At 42.5% G+C, this 21,885-nt stretch overlaps 1 protein-coding gene and 1 pseudogene across 1 annotated transcript; one reads left to right on the top strand and one right to left on the bottom strand.

Annotated features, from left to right (window-relative positions):
• Window positions 1-900: 900 nt before the first annotated feature.
• Window positions 901-4,218, bottom strand: LOC101774011 (annotated as a pseudogene).
• Window positions 4,219-17,291: 13,073 nt separating this feature from the next.
• LOC101774532 (U-box domain-containing protein 9) lies at window positions 17,292-20,677 on the top strand. Its single transcript, XM_004975278.2, has 2 exons — window positions 17,292-17,640; window positions 19,249-20,677. Exons 1-2 carry the CDS (start codon window positions 17,329-17,331, stop codon window positions 20,332-20,334), a joined length of 1,398 nt encoding a protein of 465 aa, XP_004975335.1. The 5' UTR covers window positions 17,292-17,328; the 3' UTR covers window positions 20,335-20,677.
• The last annotated feature ends 1,208 nt before the right edge of the window (window positions 20,678-21,885 follow it).

The following is a 21,885-nucleotide window of genomic DNA, read 5'->3' as shown; positions in this document are numbered from 1 at the left end:
CAGAAGAAGCAGTGAGAACAATGTCATCCACATATAGCAACAACAAAGCTGTGTCTGACCCCCATCGATATATAAATAATGAAGTGTCTGACTTTGCTTCAACAAAACCAAGTGAAATAAGGTGAGAGGCAAACCGATGATGCCAAGCACGCGAAGCCTGCTTCAGACCATATAAGGACTTGTTGAGCCGATAGACGAAATCTGGACAAGAGGAATCCACAAAGCCTGCAAGCTGAATGCAGTACACTGTCTCAGTGAGGGTGCCATGCAAGAACGCATTCTTCACATCCAGCTGGTGAATAGGCCAGTCCTGAGAGAGAGCCAGAGAGAGAACCACTCGAACTGTCACGGGCTTGACCACGGGGCTGAACGTCTCATCATAATCAATACCAGGCCGCTGTGTGAAACCCCGAAGAACCCAACGAGCCTTGTAGCGATCCAAAGAACCATCTGCAAGGAGCTTGTGACAAAAAATCCACTTGCCGGTGACAAGATTGACACCAGGAGGCCGTGGCACAAGACTCCAGGTGTCATTGGCGAGCAAGGCGTCATACTCAGCTTGCATTGCGGAGCGCCAATTTGGATCGGACAGAGCCCCACGGACAGAGGACGGCAGTGGCGACATGGGCACAGCGTGGAGGTTGAGGCGATCCACAGGCTGTGCGATGCCGGTCTTGCCACGCGTGCGCATGGGATGTGCATTGTCGACGGGGGCGATGGAGACCAGCCGCGTGGCCATCGTGCGGCCAGTGGTCGTGCTGCTGGTCGACCGGCTTGCCGCGGCCACGGTGCTGCTGGCAGCAGCCTGCACGCGAGGTGCAGGGGCAGCAGCACCGGCCGGCTGGATTGACGCGGCGCGCGGCGCCGACTGAGCACTACTGGCAGCAACCCGTGCGTGAGCTACGGGGGCAGCAGGGCTTGTCGGGGCATGTCCGGCCGTGCCTGGGCCGTGGTGGCCAGGCGTCCCTGCTCCAGGGGACAGGGCGTCGTGCGGCGCCGTGACTGGTGTACCTGCAAGCACAGACCGAACTCCAGGGACTGGAGTGGTGAGATCTTGTTCGTCAACAAGAAAGTCCAAGGCGGAGGATGCCATGGGCGTGGTGGACATGTCGGCGAAAGGGAAGAAGGATTCGTCAAAAATGACATGTCGAGAGGTGAGGATGCGATTTGACTCTAGTTTGAGACACCGATATCCTTTGTGTTCCGAGGAGTAGCCGAGAAAAACGCATAGGGATGAACGGGGTGCAAGTTTGTGGGGTGCTGTGGATGACATATTGGGATAACAGGCACACCCAAAGACTTTGAGGTGTTCATAGGAGGGCTGGGTGGAGAGGAGGTGGAAGAAAGGGGTGGAGAAAGCGAGGGTTTTGGTGGGTAGCCGGTTGATGAGGTATGTGGCGGTGTGAAGTGCCTCAACCCAGTAGACCAGAGGAAGGCTCGCCTGAAACAAGAGAGAACGCAGAATGTTATTAATAGTACGAATAGAGCGTTCGGCCTTGCCATTTTGCTGGGATGTCTAGGGACACGACATGCGAAGGGCAACACCGTGGGAGAGAAAGAACGTGCGGGCCAGGGAATTATCGAATTCGCGGCCGTTGTCGCACTGGACACTCTTGATGGTGATGCCAAACTGCGTGTGAACATATGCAAAAAAGTTTGAAAGAGTGGAGAACGTGTCGGATTTTAGGCGGAGCGGAAAGGTCCAAATGTAGTGTGAGCAATCATCTAAAATGACAAGATAATATTTATAGCCAGACACACTAACAATGGGAGATGTCCAGAGATCACAGTGTATCAAATCAAATTTATTTGCAGCTCTAGAGTTGGATGAACCAAAAAGAAGTCTAGTGTGACGCCCGAGCTGGCAAGCATGACATAAATGTAGAAGATCATCTTTATTACAAGAGATAACACTGGAGCTAATAAGTTTAGACAAAGCTTCACGCCCAAGATGTCCGAGACGACGGTGCCATAGCGAAGTGGGTGCAGCGAGGAATGCGGAGGTGCTGGTGGCTGGTGGAAAGAACGGGTAGAGGTCGCCAGAGCTATTGCACCTGGCGATCACGTTCCTGGTTTGTAAATCCTTCACAGAAAGACCAAACGGATCAAATTCGATGGAACAATTGTTGTCGGTGGTAAAACGACGAATGGAAATCAAGTTCTTAATGATATGTGGAAAAGAAAAGGTATGTGATCCGATGGCAGTGATAGGAAGTAAAGCACCATTGCCCACAATAATAGATGAAGGTGTAGAGGATGTGGGCGAGGAGATGGTGGAAAGTTTACCAGCGTCCGCAGTCATGTGCGAGCCGGCACCAGAGTCGGCGTACCACTCCGATGATGCCGGGGGGTTGAGGGTCACGGTGTTGAAAGACTGCACCAGAGAGTCCTGGTTCCATGCACCTCCATGGACGGGGTTCCAGGGCGTCGATGGCATCGGATATGACGTCCCCTGGAACGCCGGTGTCGAATGGGCACCTCCCCCGTAGGGGTATGGGTAGCCGGAGCCGTATGTTAGTTTTGGAATAATGATTGTATTTCCAAGTATGTGTACAGGGATACATATATACACGCTTGGGTGGCATGCAAGCCTACCACAATACGATTAGTCTAAAACTCCACCGCAGTCTAATCAGGGGCATCGCTAATGGTCAGACTGGACCGGAACTCCTGGAACAGCGAGGTAGGAAGACCCTTGGTGAAGACGTCAGCGTACTGTGATGTCGTGGCAACATGAAGGAACCCGAGCATGACCAAGTGCAACCTTCTCTCGAACAAAGTGGAGGTCGATCTCCACATGTTTCGTCCGCTGATGCTGTACTGGATTGCTGGAGAGATACACTGCACTGACGTTATCACAATAGACCAAAGTGGCTCGACGAAGAGGGCGGTGAAGCTCGAACAGTAGCTGTCGTAGCCAGGTGGCTTCAGCTACGCCATTCGCCACAGCACGATACTCAGCCTCAGCGCTGGATCGTGAGACCGTGTGCTGACGCTTGGAGAACCAGGACACCAAGTTGTCACCTAGGAACACTGCGTAGCCAGAAGTGGAGCGTCGAGTGTCCGGGCATCCAGCCCAGTCTGCATCCGTGTAGACAACAAGCTCTGTAGGTGACGAGCGGTGCATGGTCAGACCAAGTGAGAGAGTGCCTCGTAAGTACCGTAAAATCCGCTTGAGAGCCGCGAGATGAGGCTCCCTGGGTTCATGCATGTAGAGGCACACTTGCTGAACGGCAAAAGCAATATCCGGATGGGTGAAGGTCAGATACTGCAAGGCGCCAGCGAGACTGCGGTACTGCTTCGAATCAGCGACAGGAGGTCCATCTGCGGGCCGTTGCGCTGGCCGCCTGGCTAGCCGTTGCGGGCAGGGGCAGCAGGCGCGGACACGCCTTGACGGGCATGTGTGGCAGCCGGTGGTGCGGGCGTCGTGGCGACGAGGGCCGAGGGCGGGGACGGTGGCCGAGCATCGATGTCGATCTCCTCGAGCAGCAGGTGCGTACGGGCCTCAGCGAACGTCGGGAACGGGCGATGCATCTTCAAGATGGACACCATGTGGCGGTATTTGCCACTGAGGCCACGGAGAAGGGTGAGCACCATCTGGCGATCTCCGATGGGGTCGCCAAACTCGGCGAGGGACGCAGCCATGGTCTCCAACTTGTGGCAGAAGTCGGTGATCGTCATGGAGTCCTGGCGGAGGTTGCGGAATTGCGTCTCCAGGAGAAGGGCACGGGACTCCTTCTGGCTGAGGAACTCGTTCTCGAGGTAGCACCACGCGTCACGTGCGGGGCGTGGCCGGATCATGAGCGACTGTTGCAAGTCGCTGGAGACGGTGTTGTAGATCCACGTCAAGACGACGCAGTCCACCTGGGTCCATACCGGGCGCTCGGGGAACGCCTCGTCCTCGAGAACATGGCGGGTGAGGGCGTACTTGCCGAGCACGGTGAGGAACATCCCGCGCCACTTGGTGTAGGTGTTCGTGGCCGTGTCGAGGATGATGGGGATGAGTGCCTTCACGTTGACGACGGTGGTGGCCTGGGCCCAGATAGCTTCGTGGGCGGCCTCATACTCGGCGAGAGCCGCGTTGCGGAGGCGAAGTTCCTCATCACGGCGTGCCTTGTCGGCGCGTGCAGCAGCCTCGGCGGCCAAGCGACGTTCCTCGGTGGCCGTGGTGGCAGCCACGGCGGCAGCCGCCTTGTCCGTGGCATCTGCATCTGCCATGGAGAGTTAGGGCCAGCGGCGGCGCCCGGCTGAAGAAGCGGCGGGGCAGGCAGGCGGAGGGTGGATCGGCGACCGTGCTGGTGAGGCAGGGCGGGCGATCGGGCGCGGCGATCGGCTCGGCGGCGCTCCAGGCGAGTAGATCCGCGACGGAAGCGGCGAGCAAGGACCGGCGGCGCGCTAGGGTTGCGGAAGCGGATCGTAACCGCGTGATACCATGTTAGTTTTGGAATAATGATTGTATTTCCAAGTATGTGTACAGGGATACATATATACACGCTTGGGTGGCATGCAAGCCTACCACAATACGATTAGTCTAACAGTTGTGATATCACATGCCACTTTATTAACTTACCTAAAATTCATAGTATATACTCAAGTCAAGTCCATAGATCTCACCTACAATTAAGAATTATGCTAAAAATAATGACTGTCTGGACTCTTAATGAAACTGTGTGCTATCCTGCATGCAAACCAGTTTAGAACACACTGCAAGACACTTGGCTATATTCTGCATTAGGTGTTGGCACATGTCGGTCTTGCTTGTTTCCTTTGTAGATGCTTTTCTTTTCCACTCCAATTTTGGAATGAGATATTACATTATAAAATTATATTAAAACAAATGCAGCAGCTTTCTATTTTTAGTACTCAACTTGGACCTAAGAAGAGCGGAAGATACTACAAAAAAGTGGTTTGAATATGGGTTTGATTTTTTAGGCCGGCAGCCCGGAAAAAAACTGGTCTGGATCAAATTGGGATACTTTGTTAGTTGGGACAGCCCAAAAGGAAAGGTAGAAAAGAATTAGAGAAAATAGAATAGAAGAGATGAAAAAGTTACACAAAAGTGCGACATTATTAGACCAAGTGAAGCACCACAAAGATGCCTTCTTAGTTTGTTACCTCATGATTTCCTTAAGAGGTACACAAGATGAATACAAACTGTAAGCATGAAAGAATTGGGCATGCATGCAGATGGGGATAAATATATACTTTCACCAAAAAGAGAAACGTAGGAGCATCTAGAACTTTGAGATCAATATTTTGTGCCTTTTTTTGTCGTGCTTAAAGATTTACCATTTCTTAAGTTTTCCCGTATTTGCCCAAACCACCAAAACCGTCATCCCCTCGAACCGGCACTATTGGAAAACTGAGCATTCATCCCTTAGTACCGGTTAGAGGCTTCAACCGGTACTAATTGTCAACCCTTAATACCGGTTGCATTTTGATCCAGTACTAATATGAGCATTAGTACCGGACCTAACGGTTAGTCCCTGAGGGTACTAATTGGCAACCTTTAGTACCGGGTGAAGCCTCCACCTGGTACTAACATCCAACCTACAAATCCGGCTTCTTCCTCCTGCCCGAGCCACCCACTACAGCTCGGGTTCATCCTTTCTATGGTGACCTAGGGGAGGCGCTGCTGGATTTTTGACCATCTAGCGGAGATTTCACTCATTCAAGTATTCTACTCCCTTTTTACATGGTTAGTGTACTAAATTTTATGCTTTAGAGCTAGAGTAATTTGTGTTTTTTAGAATAAGTTACAATGGAGAAATTTTTCATTTATAAGCATATGTTATATATGTTCGAGCTACAATTTTTTGGATGCTATGTTTCATATTAGTTTAATAAATAGATCAATATGAGGTTAGAGGAATAATAGAGAGATTAATTTCATAGTTCAGTCCTTTACAAATATAAGCTAAATAAATTATGGGAAAAAATATAATTTGTTCATAGTTTAGTCATTTGCAAATATAAGCTAAATAAATTGTGGTACATAGAGATAATAAGATTAAATAGAGGTATGTAATTAGTTATTTTTAGAATAAGCTACAATGGAGAAAATTTTCATTTATATGTTATATTTGAGCTCAATAAATTGTGGGAAAAAAATATATAATTTTCTCATAGTTTAGTCATTTGCAAATATGAGCTAAATAAATTGTGGTACATAGAGATGGCTACTGCTGCTGGAGGGAGTGGTGATGGTGGAGGTGATCATCGTTTCTCTCGTGCAAGGGGGAAAATCATAGTTGGCCCTCATGAGAAGCCGAAGAAAATGGGAGCAGGTGAGAGAGCAATGCTTCGTTATTTGGAAAGATGTCATGAAGATGTTATTGCGGCGGGTCAGAACCTCCTTTTGGTGGTCGTTATGCTCCACCGCTAGTCCTGGAGGTTTCAGGTCCACTGAGTAGTACCATTGTAGGAGGCACAAATAATCCACAGGGTGAGGCTAGGTCAGCTAAACCTTCATCTTTGCCGCCCAAGGATGCTTAAAGTCCTCATCGGTAGTACTCAGTGGATAGTTTATCATAATTTATCATGTTGTTTGGGTCTGAAATTTAAATTCGTGTATTTATATCTAAACTTTCAGCAACATTTGAGTTTTATGAAATTTGTATCATGTTTATTATGCTTCATAATTCTATGGATGATCAGAATATTTTTGGTTTAGTAATACTTTATAGATGGATCGGCAATGGATGTACAACGTGGACAAACGCTCCATGGAGTACATTAATGGCTTGCGTGATTTTATCGATCTGGCATAGTCCAACAAGCCACCATCTGATTTTATTTGTTGTCCATGCAGAAATTGCAAAAATAAGAAGGATTACTCATCCAGAAAGACTATTCACACCCACATATACAATTCAGGATTCATGCCTAACTATTTTGTTTGGACCAAGCACGGGGAAAAAGGAGTTATGATGGAAGATGATGATTATGATGAAGAAGATGATAACTACATTCCGAACTGGACTCACGGAGGTACCTTTGCAGAAGCTACAATGGGTGAGGCTGAAGAAGAGACGGTTGCAGAAGAAGGTCCTACTGATGATCTAGGTCAGGTGTTGTGAGATGCAAAGGAAGACTGCGAAAATGTGAAGGAGTCAAAGAAGTTTGAGCGCATGTTAGATGATCATAAGAAATTGTTGTACCCACATTGCAAACAGGGGTACAAAAAGTTAGGTACCACACTAGAAATGCTGCAATAGAAGGCAACAAATGGAATTTCTGACAAGAGTTTTCATGAGTTAATGAAAATAATAAAGAACATGCTTCCCGAGGGGAATGAATTGCTGTCCTTAATGTATGAAGCTAAAAAGGTTATTTTCCCTCTGGGTTTGAAGGTACAAAAGATACATGCATGTCCTAATGATTGTACCTCTATCGCGGTGCATAATATGAGAAATTGGAGGCTTGTCCTGTGTGCGATGCACTGCGTTATAAGATCAGGCAAGATGACCCTGGTGATGTTGAGGGGCAGCCCATCAAGAAGAAAGTTCCTGCGAAGGTAATGTAGTATGGGATGAGGCATAACGACAGACAACTATGGGATGACAATAGTGGACCTCGACAAGATTGAATATAGACGAACCATTTGTCCTAGCCAATGATGTGACTCAAGTTTTCAATGTAAAGGACATGTCAAGCAAACCAAAAAGGGTGCTAATAAGTCAGATGACTAGCCAAAGAGCCACATAGTTCTTCCAGGGAAAAGAAAAATTGTTGGAGTTGAGGACAAGACTGCCATTTCAGAAGATTATGATCAGTTCGATGATCTTCCTCCATTTTCAATCGAGGTTGACCCAACCATCCTGTTAGCTAAGAGGACGCTCCGTACTTACGTCGCGATCACAACCAAGGGACGTTCGTCAAGAGGAAGGTTATTAACGTTCCATTAGATAATGATGTATAATGTATTAGAACCATTATGCTATGTTTTGTGGTCAATGACAAAGTAATGTAATAACACACTATAATGATATGTAATGTATTCTATGGGTTATTAAAATACTATTTGCAAAAATCTCACCCTATTAACTAAGAACTAATTTTTGCATGGTTAAAATATTAAATATTTTGATTTTTTGTAGTAGCATTAAATATTATACAATAAAATTTAGATACAATTAAACAAGTATATGACTAAGTCATGGTAAACATGTTAATAATACTATAGGCACTATTTTTCTAAAGTTTTGCATGGTCAGAATATCTATTTTGTCAAATTTTTAAGTTAACATAAGTATTATGACCATTATAACCTATTACTAAGTTAAAATTAATAATTTTACTATGTTTGATATTTAATTGCATCTAATATTTTTATATATCTAATCAACATCAAGCTAGCAAATTTTGTTTTGCAATCTTATGGATGTAATTTGATTTGCTACGTAATAAATTAATATAATAGCAATTGTAAAATAAATAAAATAAAAAAATTCTTTAAGCGGGAAGCCAAAACAATAGGCTACAAAACCCTTTAGTATCGGGTGATAAAAATACCCAGTATTAAAGGGGGACAGTTTCATTTTGGCGCGCTTTGCCCCCTTTTAGTACCGGGTGGTAGCTGGACTCGGTACTAAAAGGTCGACCTTTAGTACCGGTGCCGGCTAGCACCGGTACTAAAGGGTCCCCATCGTCTTCCTCCCCCGTCCCTCACCAACACTTAGCAAAATATTTTGATCGACATCGTGCTGGCCTTCTTCAGATCCTCCACGTTGCAGCCTCGACATCATCCCGTGGGCTCCCGTCATCGCGCAACGCTACCGCCGCGTGCCCCCGTCGTCGTGAGCCTACGCGCCGTGGTCTTGCTCGGCCAGCCCCGTCGGGCCACTCCTCATCCCAGATATCGGCGCTGCCCTCCTCCCCGACACCGGTGCCGCCCCCGACCGTCACCCAGTGCCACAGCGCGCACCTCTCCCCCACTCCGCCGCCGCCCAGCCCTCCTCTCCCCAACGACATCAGCGGCCCTCCTCTCCCCGATGCCCCGCCGGCCTCCTCCCCGACAATGCCACAGCCCTAACCCGGCCATCGGCGCCTCCCCCACTCCACCGCTGGCGCCTCTGGCCTCCATGAAGCGCGCGCGTGGCCGACTGCGGGCTCATCTTCTCTGCTGACGTAAGCCCATAGCTGGCTGACGTCAAATTTTTATATTTTTCCTTTTTTATTTCTACAGTATATGAAATTAGCTATGAATTTTAGAAAAAAATTTGAATTAGCTAGAAAATATAGAAAAATTCTTGAATCAGCTGGAAATTATAAAAAAATTATTGGAAAAGCCTATTAATTGTAAATTGTACAACATTGATTATGCCATGATACAAAATCCTGAGAATTGTTAGATATTTCTAGAAATAAATGAAAAGTACTTTGATACTTCTAGAAATTTTCAAGAAATTTTATGACGGTGAGCGACTAGGTTTCATTGTAAATATTTTTGTTGTCATTTACTATTACAAAATTAATCAAATAGTTCAATAAATTATAGAAATGTGCATAAAATATTAGAAATTTATTGATGCCTATTAATTTTTAGAATAAATTTCTTTTTATATTATATTAGTTACAATAAATTTTATGATGGTTGTGAATGATTAGAAATTCACTGTAAATATTTTTTAATCTTTTATTGTAACAAATTGTATAAGTGTTTCGTTCTTTTTTTAGTCATTTGTTGCTACAAAATGTATAATTATTAGTCATTCATTTTTGTAGTCATTTTTTGTAATTGTATGTATAAGTCAGAGTCATTCTTTTTATAATAATTGTGAATAAAATATTAGAAAATTGTTGATGCCTACTAATTGTTAAATAATTCTTTTTAAATTATATGAGTTATAAGAAATTTTATGATGATTGTGAATGACTAGCAATTCACTATAAATACTTTTTTAGTCATTTATTGTAACAAATTATATAAGTGTGTCATTCTTTTTGTAGTCATTTATTGTTACAAAATGTATAACTATTAGTCATTCATTTTTAGTCATTTTTTATAATTATATGTATAAGTTATAGTCATTCTTTTTATAATAATTATGCATAAAGTATTAGAAAATTGTTGATGCCTACTAATTATTAGAATAATTCTTTTTATATTATATTAGTTACAAGAAATTTGATGATGGTTGTAAATGGCGAGCAATTCACTGTAACAAATTCTACAAGTGTTTAATTCTTTTTTTAGTCATTCTTTTTATTGTTGATGCCTACTATTTCTTGGAATAATTATTTTTATATTATATTAGTTACAATGGCACGATTAGAGGACGAGCAGGCCCGATTGGACGAGGAATACCTAATGGACTTGAATGCTCAAGGTCGCATGAACAATCAACCAAACGAAGAGGTCGATCACAACCAGACTGACATCTACCTCAACATGTCTGGTGATGGAAATGAGGAGGAACCAATTGTCGAGGGAGGCAATTATGGGTAACAAGGCGAGGTATAGCAATTATTATATGTAAACATGATTTGAATTCTCTACATTATTGGGAATTAACAGTTCTTTCATTTTCAGCCATCTGGATCGAGCCGGCCTAAACAGAAATGAAGCAAGAAAAAAAAGTTAGAGGAATGTATCATCACCATGAAACTTAATGAAGAGGGTGAATCAATTGCTCCAGACAATACTAAGACCAAATTGGTGAATCAAATTGGGTTTCTTGTTAGGGATAACATCCCAATAAGCTTTCAGAATTGGAAAAGCCCTGAAACCAATGAGAGCGTGGTCCCCATAAACGTGTCCCTTAGCGAGAGAAGGAAATGATATGGGAGCAGATAAAAGAAAACTTCACATTCACAGGTGTAGATGAAGCAAAAGTGAAAGATTGCTTGTCAGACGTACAAGAAGAACCTGCACAAAGACTACATAAAGAAGGGCCTTACACCAGATTTCATGAAGCACTCGAAGTAAAGAGATCATGGGAATTCATTTGTGCAGTACAAGTAGTCGGAAAAGAGCGCTAAGGCAACTAAAACCAACACTGACAATGCTCATCAGAAGAAATGCTTTCATCATCTTGGGCTAGGAGGTTACAAGAAGGGGCTCATCAAATGGCAGGAGATAGAAGATGACATAATTGCTAAGGGATTGTACCGATGACTCTCAAATGGTCGGAGCAAGCAAAGCATTAGTATTATGCTCATGGCAGCACACTCAATCCCAAAGATGAATCATTTGTGTTCGGCCAAGAATTAAGAGAAGAGGCTACGAGGCTTGTTGAATTAATAAAGGCTACGGCCGAAGGAACTTTCGTGCTTGATCGAGAGAAGGATGAGCTGACTATGGTACTAGGTAATCCAGAACATCCTGGATGTTGTCGAGGCAAAGGTGTAATTTCATTGAAGTTTGCCTTTCGTGAGCACATTGATTCCTACAGAAGTCATCAAAGAAGTAAGGCTAAACATGCACGACAGCTACGAGAGTTGCAAGAACATGTACAGACGCAAGAATGGAGGAAGCAATCGAACGTCGTGTGGCTATAGCACTTAGCAAACAAGCCAGTGAACAAGCAGCTGCATCATCAGGGGCTAATGTCGACGTAAGCCCCTCTTAGCATTGAAGCAACGTCGCTTCCACGGAACGCGCAGTTGGATGATCTTTAGACATGGTTGAGGACAACCAACGCCACCCAATGGACGACATCACTGGGAGGGTAACTTGTTAGCTTGTTACTCTCGTGAAAAACAAGCTCATCGTTGTGGCTTATGGTGTGACTGAATAACCGACCCAAGTCCAAACAATTCATGGCATGGAGATTCCAGCTCGCGGTTACACCAAAGTTAGGGTGAATTGAGTGGTCGATGGTTGGGATGATCTGGAATTGGAGGTACTTGGGGGTGATGGGGAAAAGCATCTAGGAGAAGTCATCCACGGTTGGATTCTATGGCCCAAGCGCTACATAAGGATTCCGTAGCCGAATCTTCCAACCTTGGGATCATCTCCTCAGGGCTCAAGGGCAAGTTCACCTACACCATCTGCCAGGGCACCCTCTCCACTTGCTGATAGGGATCCTAGCATGACTCCACGCTCTCCACCAGCTGACAGAGAACCTAGCATGAGTCCACCTCCCCCTGTTATGAGTAAGCCTACAGGGCGAAAGACGCCTTCAGTTCTGCCTGCTGCGGCTACAAAGAAGAAGTAGAAAGAAATCGAAGGAGAAGCAACCAGAGCCAAGAAAGCTTACGGGATTATTGATGAGGAAATCGATGCGTAGTGTATGCTGAGGTTAAAGCTTACTTCGAATGAAAGCCTCCTGTGAAGGAAGATCCACTAGTTGATAAGGCTAAATTGCGGGCTTTCATTAAGAAAAATGTCTAGAAAGCCAAAGAAACTAATACTATCTGAATACGACCGCTCAATAACAAAGTCTTATGAGAAGAAGAAAAAAGGGTCAAGTATTCAATAGCTCGGAATCCAATCCAACCAATCAATTGCCTCGCTCTAGATACTTTTGGAGTTTGATTAGAACCTGCTTATATTCGCCAAAGATACAAATCTCACCGCAGCTCAAATTTAACGGGAGGATCACATCCCAAAGCAACGTAGGGATGGTAAATGGAAATTTGAGTTAGGGAAAGAGATTGTGTGGTCGCAGTTAGTGGACCATCTTCCAACGAAGATGTTCAAATTGCACCAATGGTACATGGAGGCTTCAGCCACTGGTTTACTCATGCTCGAAGTTCGGATTGGAGATCAACATTATTTCCGTAGGGATGCCATTATAAATGTGCTGTTCGAGGAACTTTATTTCCTTTACAATCAAGATACACTTGACAAATCACTTATCAGTTCCTTGGTTCTGTAATTGTTTAATTTGCTCTAACTTCAAAATCCTCGCTCTAGTTATTGTGCGATGTCTTATCTCCTATTCTATTTTGTATCATACAGGATGGAGATTCAAGCTTGCTGGAGGAAAGGATACTATGTCGTTGGCTTCATGGATCCGGATGTTATAAATAAGACAACTATAAGAGATAAAATCAAATCAAACCTTGAAGAATATATATAATTTTTTAGACAAGCAACATTACAAGAAGTACATACTTTTGCTGTACAACTTCAAGTAAGCATGTTTCCCATCTCTTTTCTTTTTCGAACTAGCAGTTAAAAATAAGACTAACTATGCATATATGTACAGCTTCCACTGAATACTCCTTATTATCATGGTTGATTGAAACGCGGTCTATATCCTGGACTCTTTGAGGAGACCAAGAGATCAATACACCAACCTCATAGTCATGCTTAACAAAGCATGGGCTCGCTTCCGTCAACATTAGCTAGGTGAATTCAAGGAAGAACTTGATATCAAGCCTGAATTCCCGGTATGCATTGAATTTACACATATTGTATCACTTCCTTCAACACAACAAATATTTTATAACATCTTTTGCCATATATACAGTGTTTGAGACAGGATCTGGGAAATAATTTATGCGGATACTACGTATGTGAGTTCATCCATGGCTTTGTAGGTCCCAAGCATGTAACCGACCACGAACTTAGAGTACGTAGACAAAATTCTTAACAATATATTAGTTCTAATTGTGCAGATCCATTGATCTAATATAATAACCTTTGTTAATGATAAAGATGATGCACATGAAGGAAGCACTCCTCGAGACAGAAAAAATCAGGGTAATTCAAGAACAACTTTGTGGATTCTTTCTGGATGAGGTAGTAATCCATCGGGAGAGTTCCATAATGATGGATCAAATCTGTATCACCGTTAGGACTCAGGTTCAGAATAGTTGGTCCAAAATGTTGAACTTGAAAAGTTGATACAATGTAATATTATTCATATATGTGTATGCACAAGATGTCTATATATAATATTATCTCAAATATAATATTATAAATCAAATCAACTTTACATATATTAGCGTATACATAAAGTAAACAAATATGAAATATTAATATAGAATAAAGAAATAGAAAAGAAAATGAGAAAAGAAACAAAAAAAAGATAAATTGACCTCGGCCACTCGTGACGTGACAGCTAATTTAGTACCGGTTATATGACCCGGTACTAAAGGACCCCTTTAGTACTAACATAACAAACCAGTTGCACAACCGATCCTAAAGGGGGATTTGGATCCGGTAACCAGCAGTATGGTCTTTGTTATGGTCGGCATTGAGTTTTAGAGGAGACGCACGGAGTAGTCAGCTGGCACGGCAGGTTGGTTTGCCAGCAATTTGGATTAGCATTGGATTGATTCAGTTTGTTAGCAGGTTGTTTTGATGGTTTGGTTGATGTAATCCAAGGCTATTTATATGAAGCCCCACGATGGAATAAACAAGCCTGATTATAATAATCTAATCTCCTATCTTCGGGCGTGTTCGTTTCAGCTTATAAGCCGGTTGAAAAGCTGAAACGGCTGATTTGTTGTGAGAGGAAAATACTATTTGGTGGCTGATAATTCGGCTGAATAAGCTGAAGCGAACAGAGCGTTCGTCTCTCTGTTGTCTCCCGTTGTTTTGTTTTTTAGAAAAAGGATTAGTCTCTTCCCTCTGTGATTTCTCCCGCGTCGATGGTCAACCTATAACCAATATCCCGTCGATTTAAGATCTCTTCAAGAAATTGAGCCTACGCAATCCAATTTGTTGAGGCTAGTCACCAACGTAAACTGTAGTTTATCACTTTATCTGGGCTCATCGTAAAGGTGTGTACAGGATAACCCTTTTAAATTAATTAGATTTCACTTTGACATGTAAATCGTACTTGCAACAGGTCTTTACAGTAATCGGGCTCTGCTAGCTATTTCCACGTTGTGTTGGGATTGGATAGTCGTGTGCGTAGTGCGTACTCCTAGTTAACGCTTCGATTAAACTAGGGCCATTTTGGCACCACTCAAAAGCATTTTCCCTGCTTGAACACCGTTGCTCTACATGAAAAACTCAATGGCATCAGTATACTGATGTTAAGAGAGATCAAGTAACCTAATATTATGTTTGAAAAGGTCTCTTTTCTTTCTTAAGTATCGGTAAAGTGTGACTTTCATCTTTATATATCAATTAAAAATATGAGGGATGAAAGTCACATTTTTTACTAAAGTGAAAACACACTTTTTTTTATGTAAAAGCTTTGTGTTGATTTTTTTAAAGGAAAAACTTTGTTTTGATTGTAAATCTGGCCTGTGACTGAAATCATGGACCGAGGAAGGCCCATAGGATGCTGGTGGGCCACTAAGATATTGGAAGGTGATTTTTGCTACTGGGCTGAGTGGCCAGATCCAACACTGTCCATAAACTCCTGAGTTTTGTTCGATCATAGAAAGATTTCCTATCTATCTATCTTCCGGTAGATCTATAACCCAATAACTTGTCCACGATGACCTTAACTATCTTAACATTTTTGGTGAATTATCTCAATATTTTTTACACAAAAAATTGATAAATGTCAAAAAATGTGGAGCCAAAAAATGTTGGTGAATGCAAAAAAAAATAGTGCATATAAAAAATTGTTGAGTAATAATGTTGGTGGGTGTAAAAAATGTTAAATAAAAATATTGGTACATATAAAAAAATGTTGACTAACGTCAAGAAATGTTGGTAACAATTAAACCAGACTTTTTTTAGATATTGATGAGTGTCAAACAAATGTTAATGAATGTTAAAAAAATATTGTAATTTAATATGGACTTTAAAGATGAGTTTCTTATCTACTTTCCGGCACAAAGAAGCCCCAGTAGAAAGTGTCTAACCTTTAGCCTACTGTGACCACTTTTTGCACTCCAATTCATGTAAACTTCTATACGTTTGCTCGACTTTAATCTCCTTCCCAATCACGCCTAAACATGACAGTCTCTCAAGGTGTTCTGAAGCCTAGAAAGAGCTAAGAGATGGAAAATATTATGATGAACCTACACCCAGATGAGCTGCAGCCTAGAAAATGGACCGAAAGATATGTTGTATTTATTCCATTCATTTCATTTCATGTAGTACGTTTGTTTATTGAATGGGTTATTGCTTTCATGGCCAAATAGTACCTCTTTGCCTTATTTTTTTTACTTCTTTTAACAAGTGAAAGTTTGCAATAGTTTTAAAATGAGTACTTTATTGTTTCGCACATTATTCTCTTTATGCTTTTATTTCATTTATATTTTTTTGGGTATACTCCTTTTTAAGGTATTTTAAACGGATATTTGTTGATATGTAGTTTTTTATTAGTTTAAATTGCTTTTGATGTAGTCTCATTGTGCCGATAAAATAACCTAGTGGGAGAGCTTCGAGAGATGACGGAGCCCAATTAATTAAGCAGTGTGGAGGGACTTGGCGGCCTTGGTCTGCTTGAGGAGAGAGAAAGAAGCAAGCTGTTGCGGATTGAGGTTGAAGGACAATGGATCGTTCGGGTTTGAATCCAACTCTTGAAGTACGTCCAATTTTACTTTTCAAAAAAATTACGTCCAATTTAATTAAAAATCAATCGCAATCACCGAACTTCTAGCACCGGTACGTATTACAAAATACAAATCCATCACTTCATTATAGTTACTTTAACCACTAATTCATACTGTAAATATTGATAAAGCGCAACAAACAAAAATTACAGTATTGTGGAACTATATTTGGAGAAAATATACTCGTACGTTTTTCAAATGGCTAATCTCAATTGTGCAACTAGGCCTTCATGGTCGATGTTTAGAAATGCTTACTCCAACCAATTAATCCAAAATGTTACTATCTATGACCAGATCTATCTTCAAATATTTATTCTTCACTCTACTATCCCCGACATTTTGTCGTCCTCACCGACAAATATTTTCTTACTCCATCCTCCTCTTATATATTACTTCTTGCATTTATAAATTATGGCCAAGCAGATCAAAACGAAACAATCATATCTCCACCAATAAAGATATTATCAATTAATCAGATACTATATTAATACGCTTGTACTGAACCCAAACATGGTTTTGAAATTCTTTCCAGCATCCACACAGGCACATGCTTCACACCTTCACACCTACCAAGGCTCCCAACCTGCAACCTCTCAAGATCTGCTCCCTATCTGAATTGTAAATTTCATCCAAAGGCTTCAGATCACATCAAGAGAGAAAAAAAAAACACTAGCATATCCATGGGTAACAAAATGTAAGTTCTATCAGCAGTAAAATCTTTTCCTACTCAATTTATTTACTGCCATGGCACTGTAGAGTACAACGCTGTACACCACCGGGAATTTACAGCAAGGCTTACGTGGCGCGCCGTGGTGGCTGCAAACCCCCACCCCAAACCGCTGAGCATTAATTAATTTAATAATAGAAAAAAATAAAAGCCAGTGGGTCTCCCCTCGCAGCGCGGCGCAGACAATGGCGAAGCCGGCGCCCGCGGAGGAGGACGCGGCGGCGCTACGGAGGCGGCTGCGGCGGTCCCTGGCGGCCGTCGCTGCGGGTGGGGCCGCCGCGGACGTGTACGACGAGGCCGCCGCGGCGCTCGAGGCGCTGAGGGAGGCGGAGCTCGGGACCGGCGGGAGGAAGGGCGGCGGCGGCGGCGGCGGGGAGGGGAGGCGGCCTGCTGCGGAGGGGGAGGAGGAGAAGGACGCCGTACAGGTGCCGACGCAGTTCCTGTGCCCGATCTCGTCCAGGATCATGAGCGACCCTGTCATCGTCGCGTCTGGGCAGGTGAGGAACCGCCAGCGCTTCTTTACTGGCTTTGGATTGTGTTCTTGGTTAATTCTGCTGCGCCATTGCTGTGGAACATGAACTACTGTCCGCCATTGTTTTCTTGGTTGCTTCTTTCGTTTCTTGGCTGCTGGCTGCTGCTGTAGTCGATTTTTGCTACTGATCCGGTCATTGTAATCGATTCTTGGGCAGAATTGTATGGTATTTTTGGTTCATACGAATCCATCAAAATTGGAGCAAAGTGTCGGCAGTTTCCGTTTCTGGGGATTTTCGTGTGGTTTGCCCTGTGCCGAATTCATGATGTACTTTTCCCGCGTGGGAGTACATGAAACATGAACATTACTGCTCTTATCAATACAAAGATAAGTACGTTTCGCCATCAGGGTTTCCAATAGTACGTTCGTGTACTGTCTGCTAATCTCTGAGGTTACAATAAATTGACAGTTTAAGGCTAAGACTTAATGCATGATCAGCTGTGGCTCTGCTTTGGTTTGGGTAAACAGTTATCTGTCGGGAATATCTAAATTTAGCAACTGCAAATGTCATATCTGGTACATTTTGGTATTGGTTACTTGTATATTTACAAATATGCATCTTCGTCCCTATAGCAAAATGGGTAGTATTAGCTAGTATTTCATAGATGCTGAGAGTGCAGATCTGCTTGGATTTGGGGTGATTTCCATTTCTGCGATTTAAAGTCCAATTTCAAATTAGTTTCCTCTCGTGTATAAGTTGTACTTCATGTTAATTTCGTTCAATACTTGTAAATCTGTGATGAGCAAATGCTGGAATTATTTGGGTTTCTTCGTCATGAAGCTTGCGAATTGAATGGTTGCTGTACACAATCTTTGTTTCCTTGTGTTACTTGTTTGGTACTTACTAATTTCTCCGTTAACTGTGTAGTATAGTTTCTGTACTTCAAAAGCAAGTAAAGATCACAATTTTTAAAAATCTTAAATTTACATAAATAGACATGCTTCTCACAATTGCTACTAGCCCACGAAGACCATACTTCTTTAACTTTGGATGTACTGACTATTTATAGTACCACAGTTTTGTCAGTATATTTTTATGAATTTGTTGCTAGAAAAGTACTTACTTTGAAGTCATGTGTGTCTATATATCTTCCCGTATAATGTATTTGTAATAATAGATGTTCGAGGTTTGAAAATGTTTGACCAGACGAGGGGTTGCTATCTTGAAACTCTTCATAATGCTTGGATGTGCGGTTAACTCTATATTCAAAATTTGTAACAAAATGCCATACATCCACAGGTTGATGTTATACTATGTGATGCTTGGATGTAATTCAGGTTTTTGCTTTGTGTTTTGCATGATAGCCTTCTATCGTTCACATCACATTCATCTGACAATTCAACATGTTGGATTTCATGCTTGTTCTATTTGCTATATAGTGTATAACTTTCAAGTTATTGAAACTTTGCGACTTTTCAGCTGAATCATTGTATCAACATCCAACTACTCACGTAGTATCAATTGCTATGTGGTTGTAGTTTTAGATGATGAAATTTCCAAGCAATTGAAAATTAGCAAAGCTGGATTATTATTAGCCTAGGTGTTGATAATATTATGTTTCTTTCCATGCAGACCTATGATCGTCGATGCATTGAGGAGTGGTTTAGTGCAGGAAACCAATTGTGCCCGCAGACTCATCAAGCTCTTCTGGACACAACTCTCATTCCTAATCACCTTGTTCGAAGCATGATATTACAGTGGTGCACAGAGAACAGATTTAATCTGCCACCAGCTGAGAACCAAGAGGAAAGCAATGCTACCAACAGTGACCAGAAAACATTTGATGAGATATTCAAAAAAATCACTTCCTCACCAAAAAGTAGTGAAATGAGGCAAGCAATCAAGTATCTTCGACTGGCTACAAAGCAGAACAGCGATTTCAGAGCTGTGTTAGGAGAGAGGCCGGATTCCATCTCACGAATGATCTTTGCTCGATCCACTCCAGGATTGCAAAACGATCCACAAGTTCTGGAGGACATGGTGACCATAATTCTCAATTTTTCACTTCATGATAGTAACAAGAAGGTTATTGGAGATGACCCAGAAGCAATCCCGTTTCTGATATGGGCATTAAAATCAGGAGACATGGGGAGCCGTGGCAACTCTGCAGCTGCCATCTTCACTCTGTCAGCACTCGACTCCAACAAGGAGAAAATCGGGGAGCTAGGGGCAATTGGGCCTCTGGTTGATCTTCTCGACAATGGCAACATCATAGCAAAGAAAGATGCAGCATCAGCAATTTTCAACCTGTGTCTGCTCCATGAGAACAAGTCAAGAGCTACAAAAAATGGGATCGTGGATGTGGCAATGAGAGCCATCGATGATCAGTTACTTGTCGATGGGTCCCTGGCTATACTGGCTTTGCTATCGAGCAACCACGAGGTGGTGGAGATGATCACCGAGTTTGATGGCACCGCTTGCATGCTCCGTGCAATAAGGGAGAGTGAGTGCAGCCGCAGCAAGGAGAACGCGGTGGTGGTTCTCTTTGCGATCTGCATGTTCAACCGGATGAAGCTGAAGGAGGTCGAGGTGGATGAGAAGATAAACGGCTCGCTAGCTTTGCTCGCGCAGAGTGGAACCTCAAGGGCGAGGAGGAAAGCTGTAGGGATCCTTGAGAAGATGAAGAGGAACATGCACAACAGGCATTTGTCCTGCTAGGAACCCGACAACAAAAGTGCCGTTGAAGGAAGAAAGACGGTCTTCATTTGGCGTATAGATATCATAATACATAAGTATAGTAGCTATTTTCCCTTTTCCGTGTACAGGCATGCTGAGGATGCAGAGCTAGTTGTAAAGGTTTTCTCTTGTTGAAACTGTCGGCTCTTGGTCATTTTGAACATTAAAGCCGTAGCATATGCTCAAATTTTTGCTTAAATAGTAGTTGCTTTTTATATATACTAGTTAGATATTTGTATCTTTATTTGTATTTCAAATCTGATACTTTGAAGATGTATTGGCCATTGGTGAGAAAAATATGGACTCCGCGTGCTTCCATTGTTCAGATCCATCCCCTATCGTTTGTCTTGATTTGGGCCTTGTTTAGTTGCTCAATTTTGGGTGCTAAAATTACTGTAGCAACACTATAACGTTTCGTTTGTATTTATGAATTATTATCCATATTGACTAATTAGGCTTAAAAGATTCGTCTCGCAAAGTACAACAAAACTGTGCAATTAGTATTTTATTTCGTCTACATTCAATACTCCATGCATGTACCGTAAGTTTGATGTAATGGGGAATCTTCTTTTTGTATAGTGTCAAAGTTGGGATTTTGGAGTGAAGCTTCCATCGGATCAGTGCCTTGTTTACTTCCCAATTTGGGAGTGGCAAAATTTTGCCATAAATGCGACACTGTAGCGTTTCGTTTGTATTTGTGAATTATTATCTAAATATTGACTAATTAGGCTCAAAAGATTCGTCTCGCAGAGTACAACAAAACTATGCAGTTAGTTTTTTATTTCGTCTACATTTAGCACTCCATGCATGTACCGCAAGTTTGATGTGATGGGGAATCTTCTTTTTGCATAGTGTCAAAGTTGGGAGTTGGAGGTGAAGTAAACAGAACGATTTGAACTTTAGGGGCTGTTTGGATACGAGGTGCTAAACTTTAACAGTGTCACATCGGATGTTCGGATGCTAATTAGGAGGACTAAACATGATCTAATTATAAAACTAATTGCAGAACCTTGTGCTAATTTGTGAGACGAATCTATTAAGCCTAATTAATCCATCATTAGCAAATGGTTACTGTAGCACCACATTGTCAAATCATGGACTAATTAGGCTTAATAGATTCGTCTCGCGAATTATACTCCATCTGTGCAATTAGTTTTGTAATTAGCTTATGTTTAGTACTCCTAATTAGCATCCAAACATCCGATGTGACAGGTGTTAAATTTTAATAGGGTGTTCCCAAACACCCCCTTAATTAAGGCCGTGTTTAGTTGGGGAATTTGGGAGGTGCCAAATTACTGTTACAGCACTGTAGCACACTGTAGCGTTTCGTTTGTATTTGTAAATTATTGTCCAAATATTGACTAATTAGGCTCAAAAGATTCGTCTCGCAAAGTACAACAAAACTGTGCAATTAGTTTTTAATTTCATCTACATTTAGTACTCCATGTATGTACCGCAAGTTTGATGTGATGGGGAATCTTCTTTTTGCATAGTGTCAAAGTTGGGAGTTGGGAGTAACTAAACATGGCCTAA

The sequence above is a fragment of the Setaria italica genome, chromosome VII, assembly GCF_000263155.2.
Source record: "Setaria italica strain Yugu1 chromosome VII, Setaria_italica_v2.0, whole genome shotgun sequence".
NCBI lineage: Eukaryota > Viridiplantae > Streptophyta > Magnoliopsida > Poales > Poaceae > Setaria > Setaria italica.
The sequence above is the reverse complement of the archived record's forward strand: the minus strand, read 5'-3'. Positions and strand labels throughout refer to the sequence as shown.

Excerpts from the sequence above, each read along its gene's own strand:
- LOC101774532 (XM_004975278.2), top strand. The coding sequence starts at position 17,329 with ATGGCGAAGCCGGCGCCCGCGGAGGAGGACGCGGCGGCGCTACGGAGG. Across the intron at positions 17,641-19,248 it reads TCATCGTCGCGTCTGGGCAG|ACCTATGATCGTCGATGCAT; the intron begins GTGAGGAACCGC and ends CTTTCCATGCAG.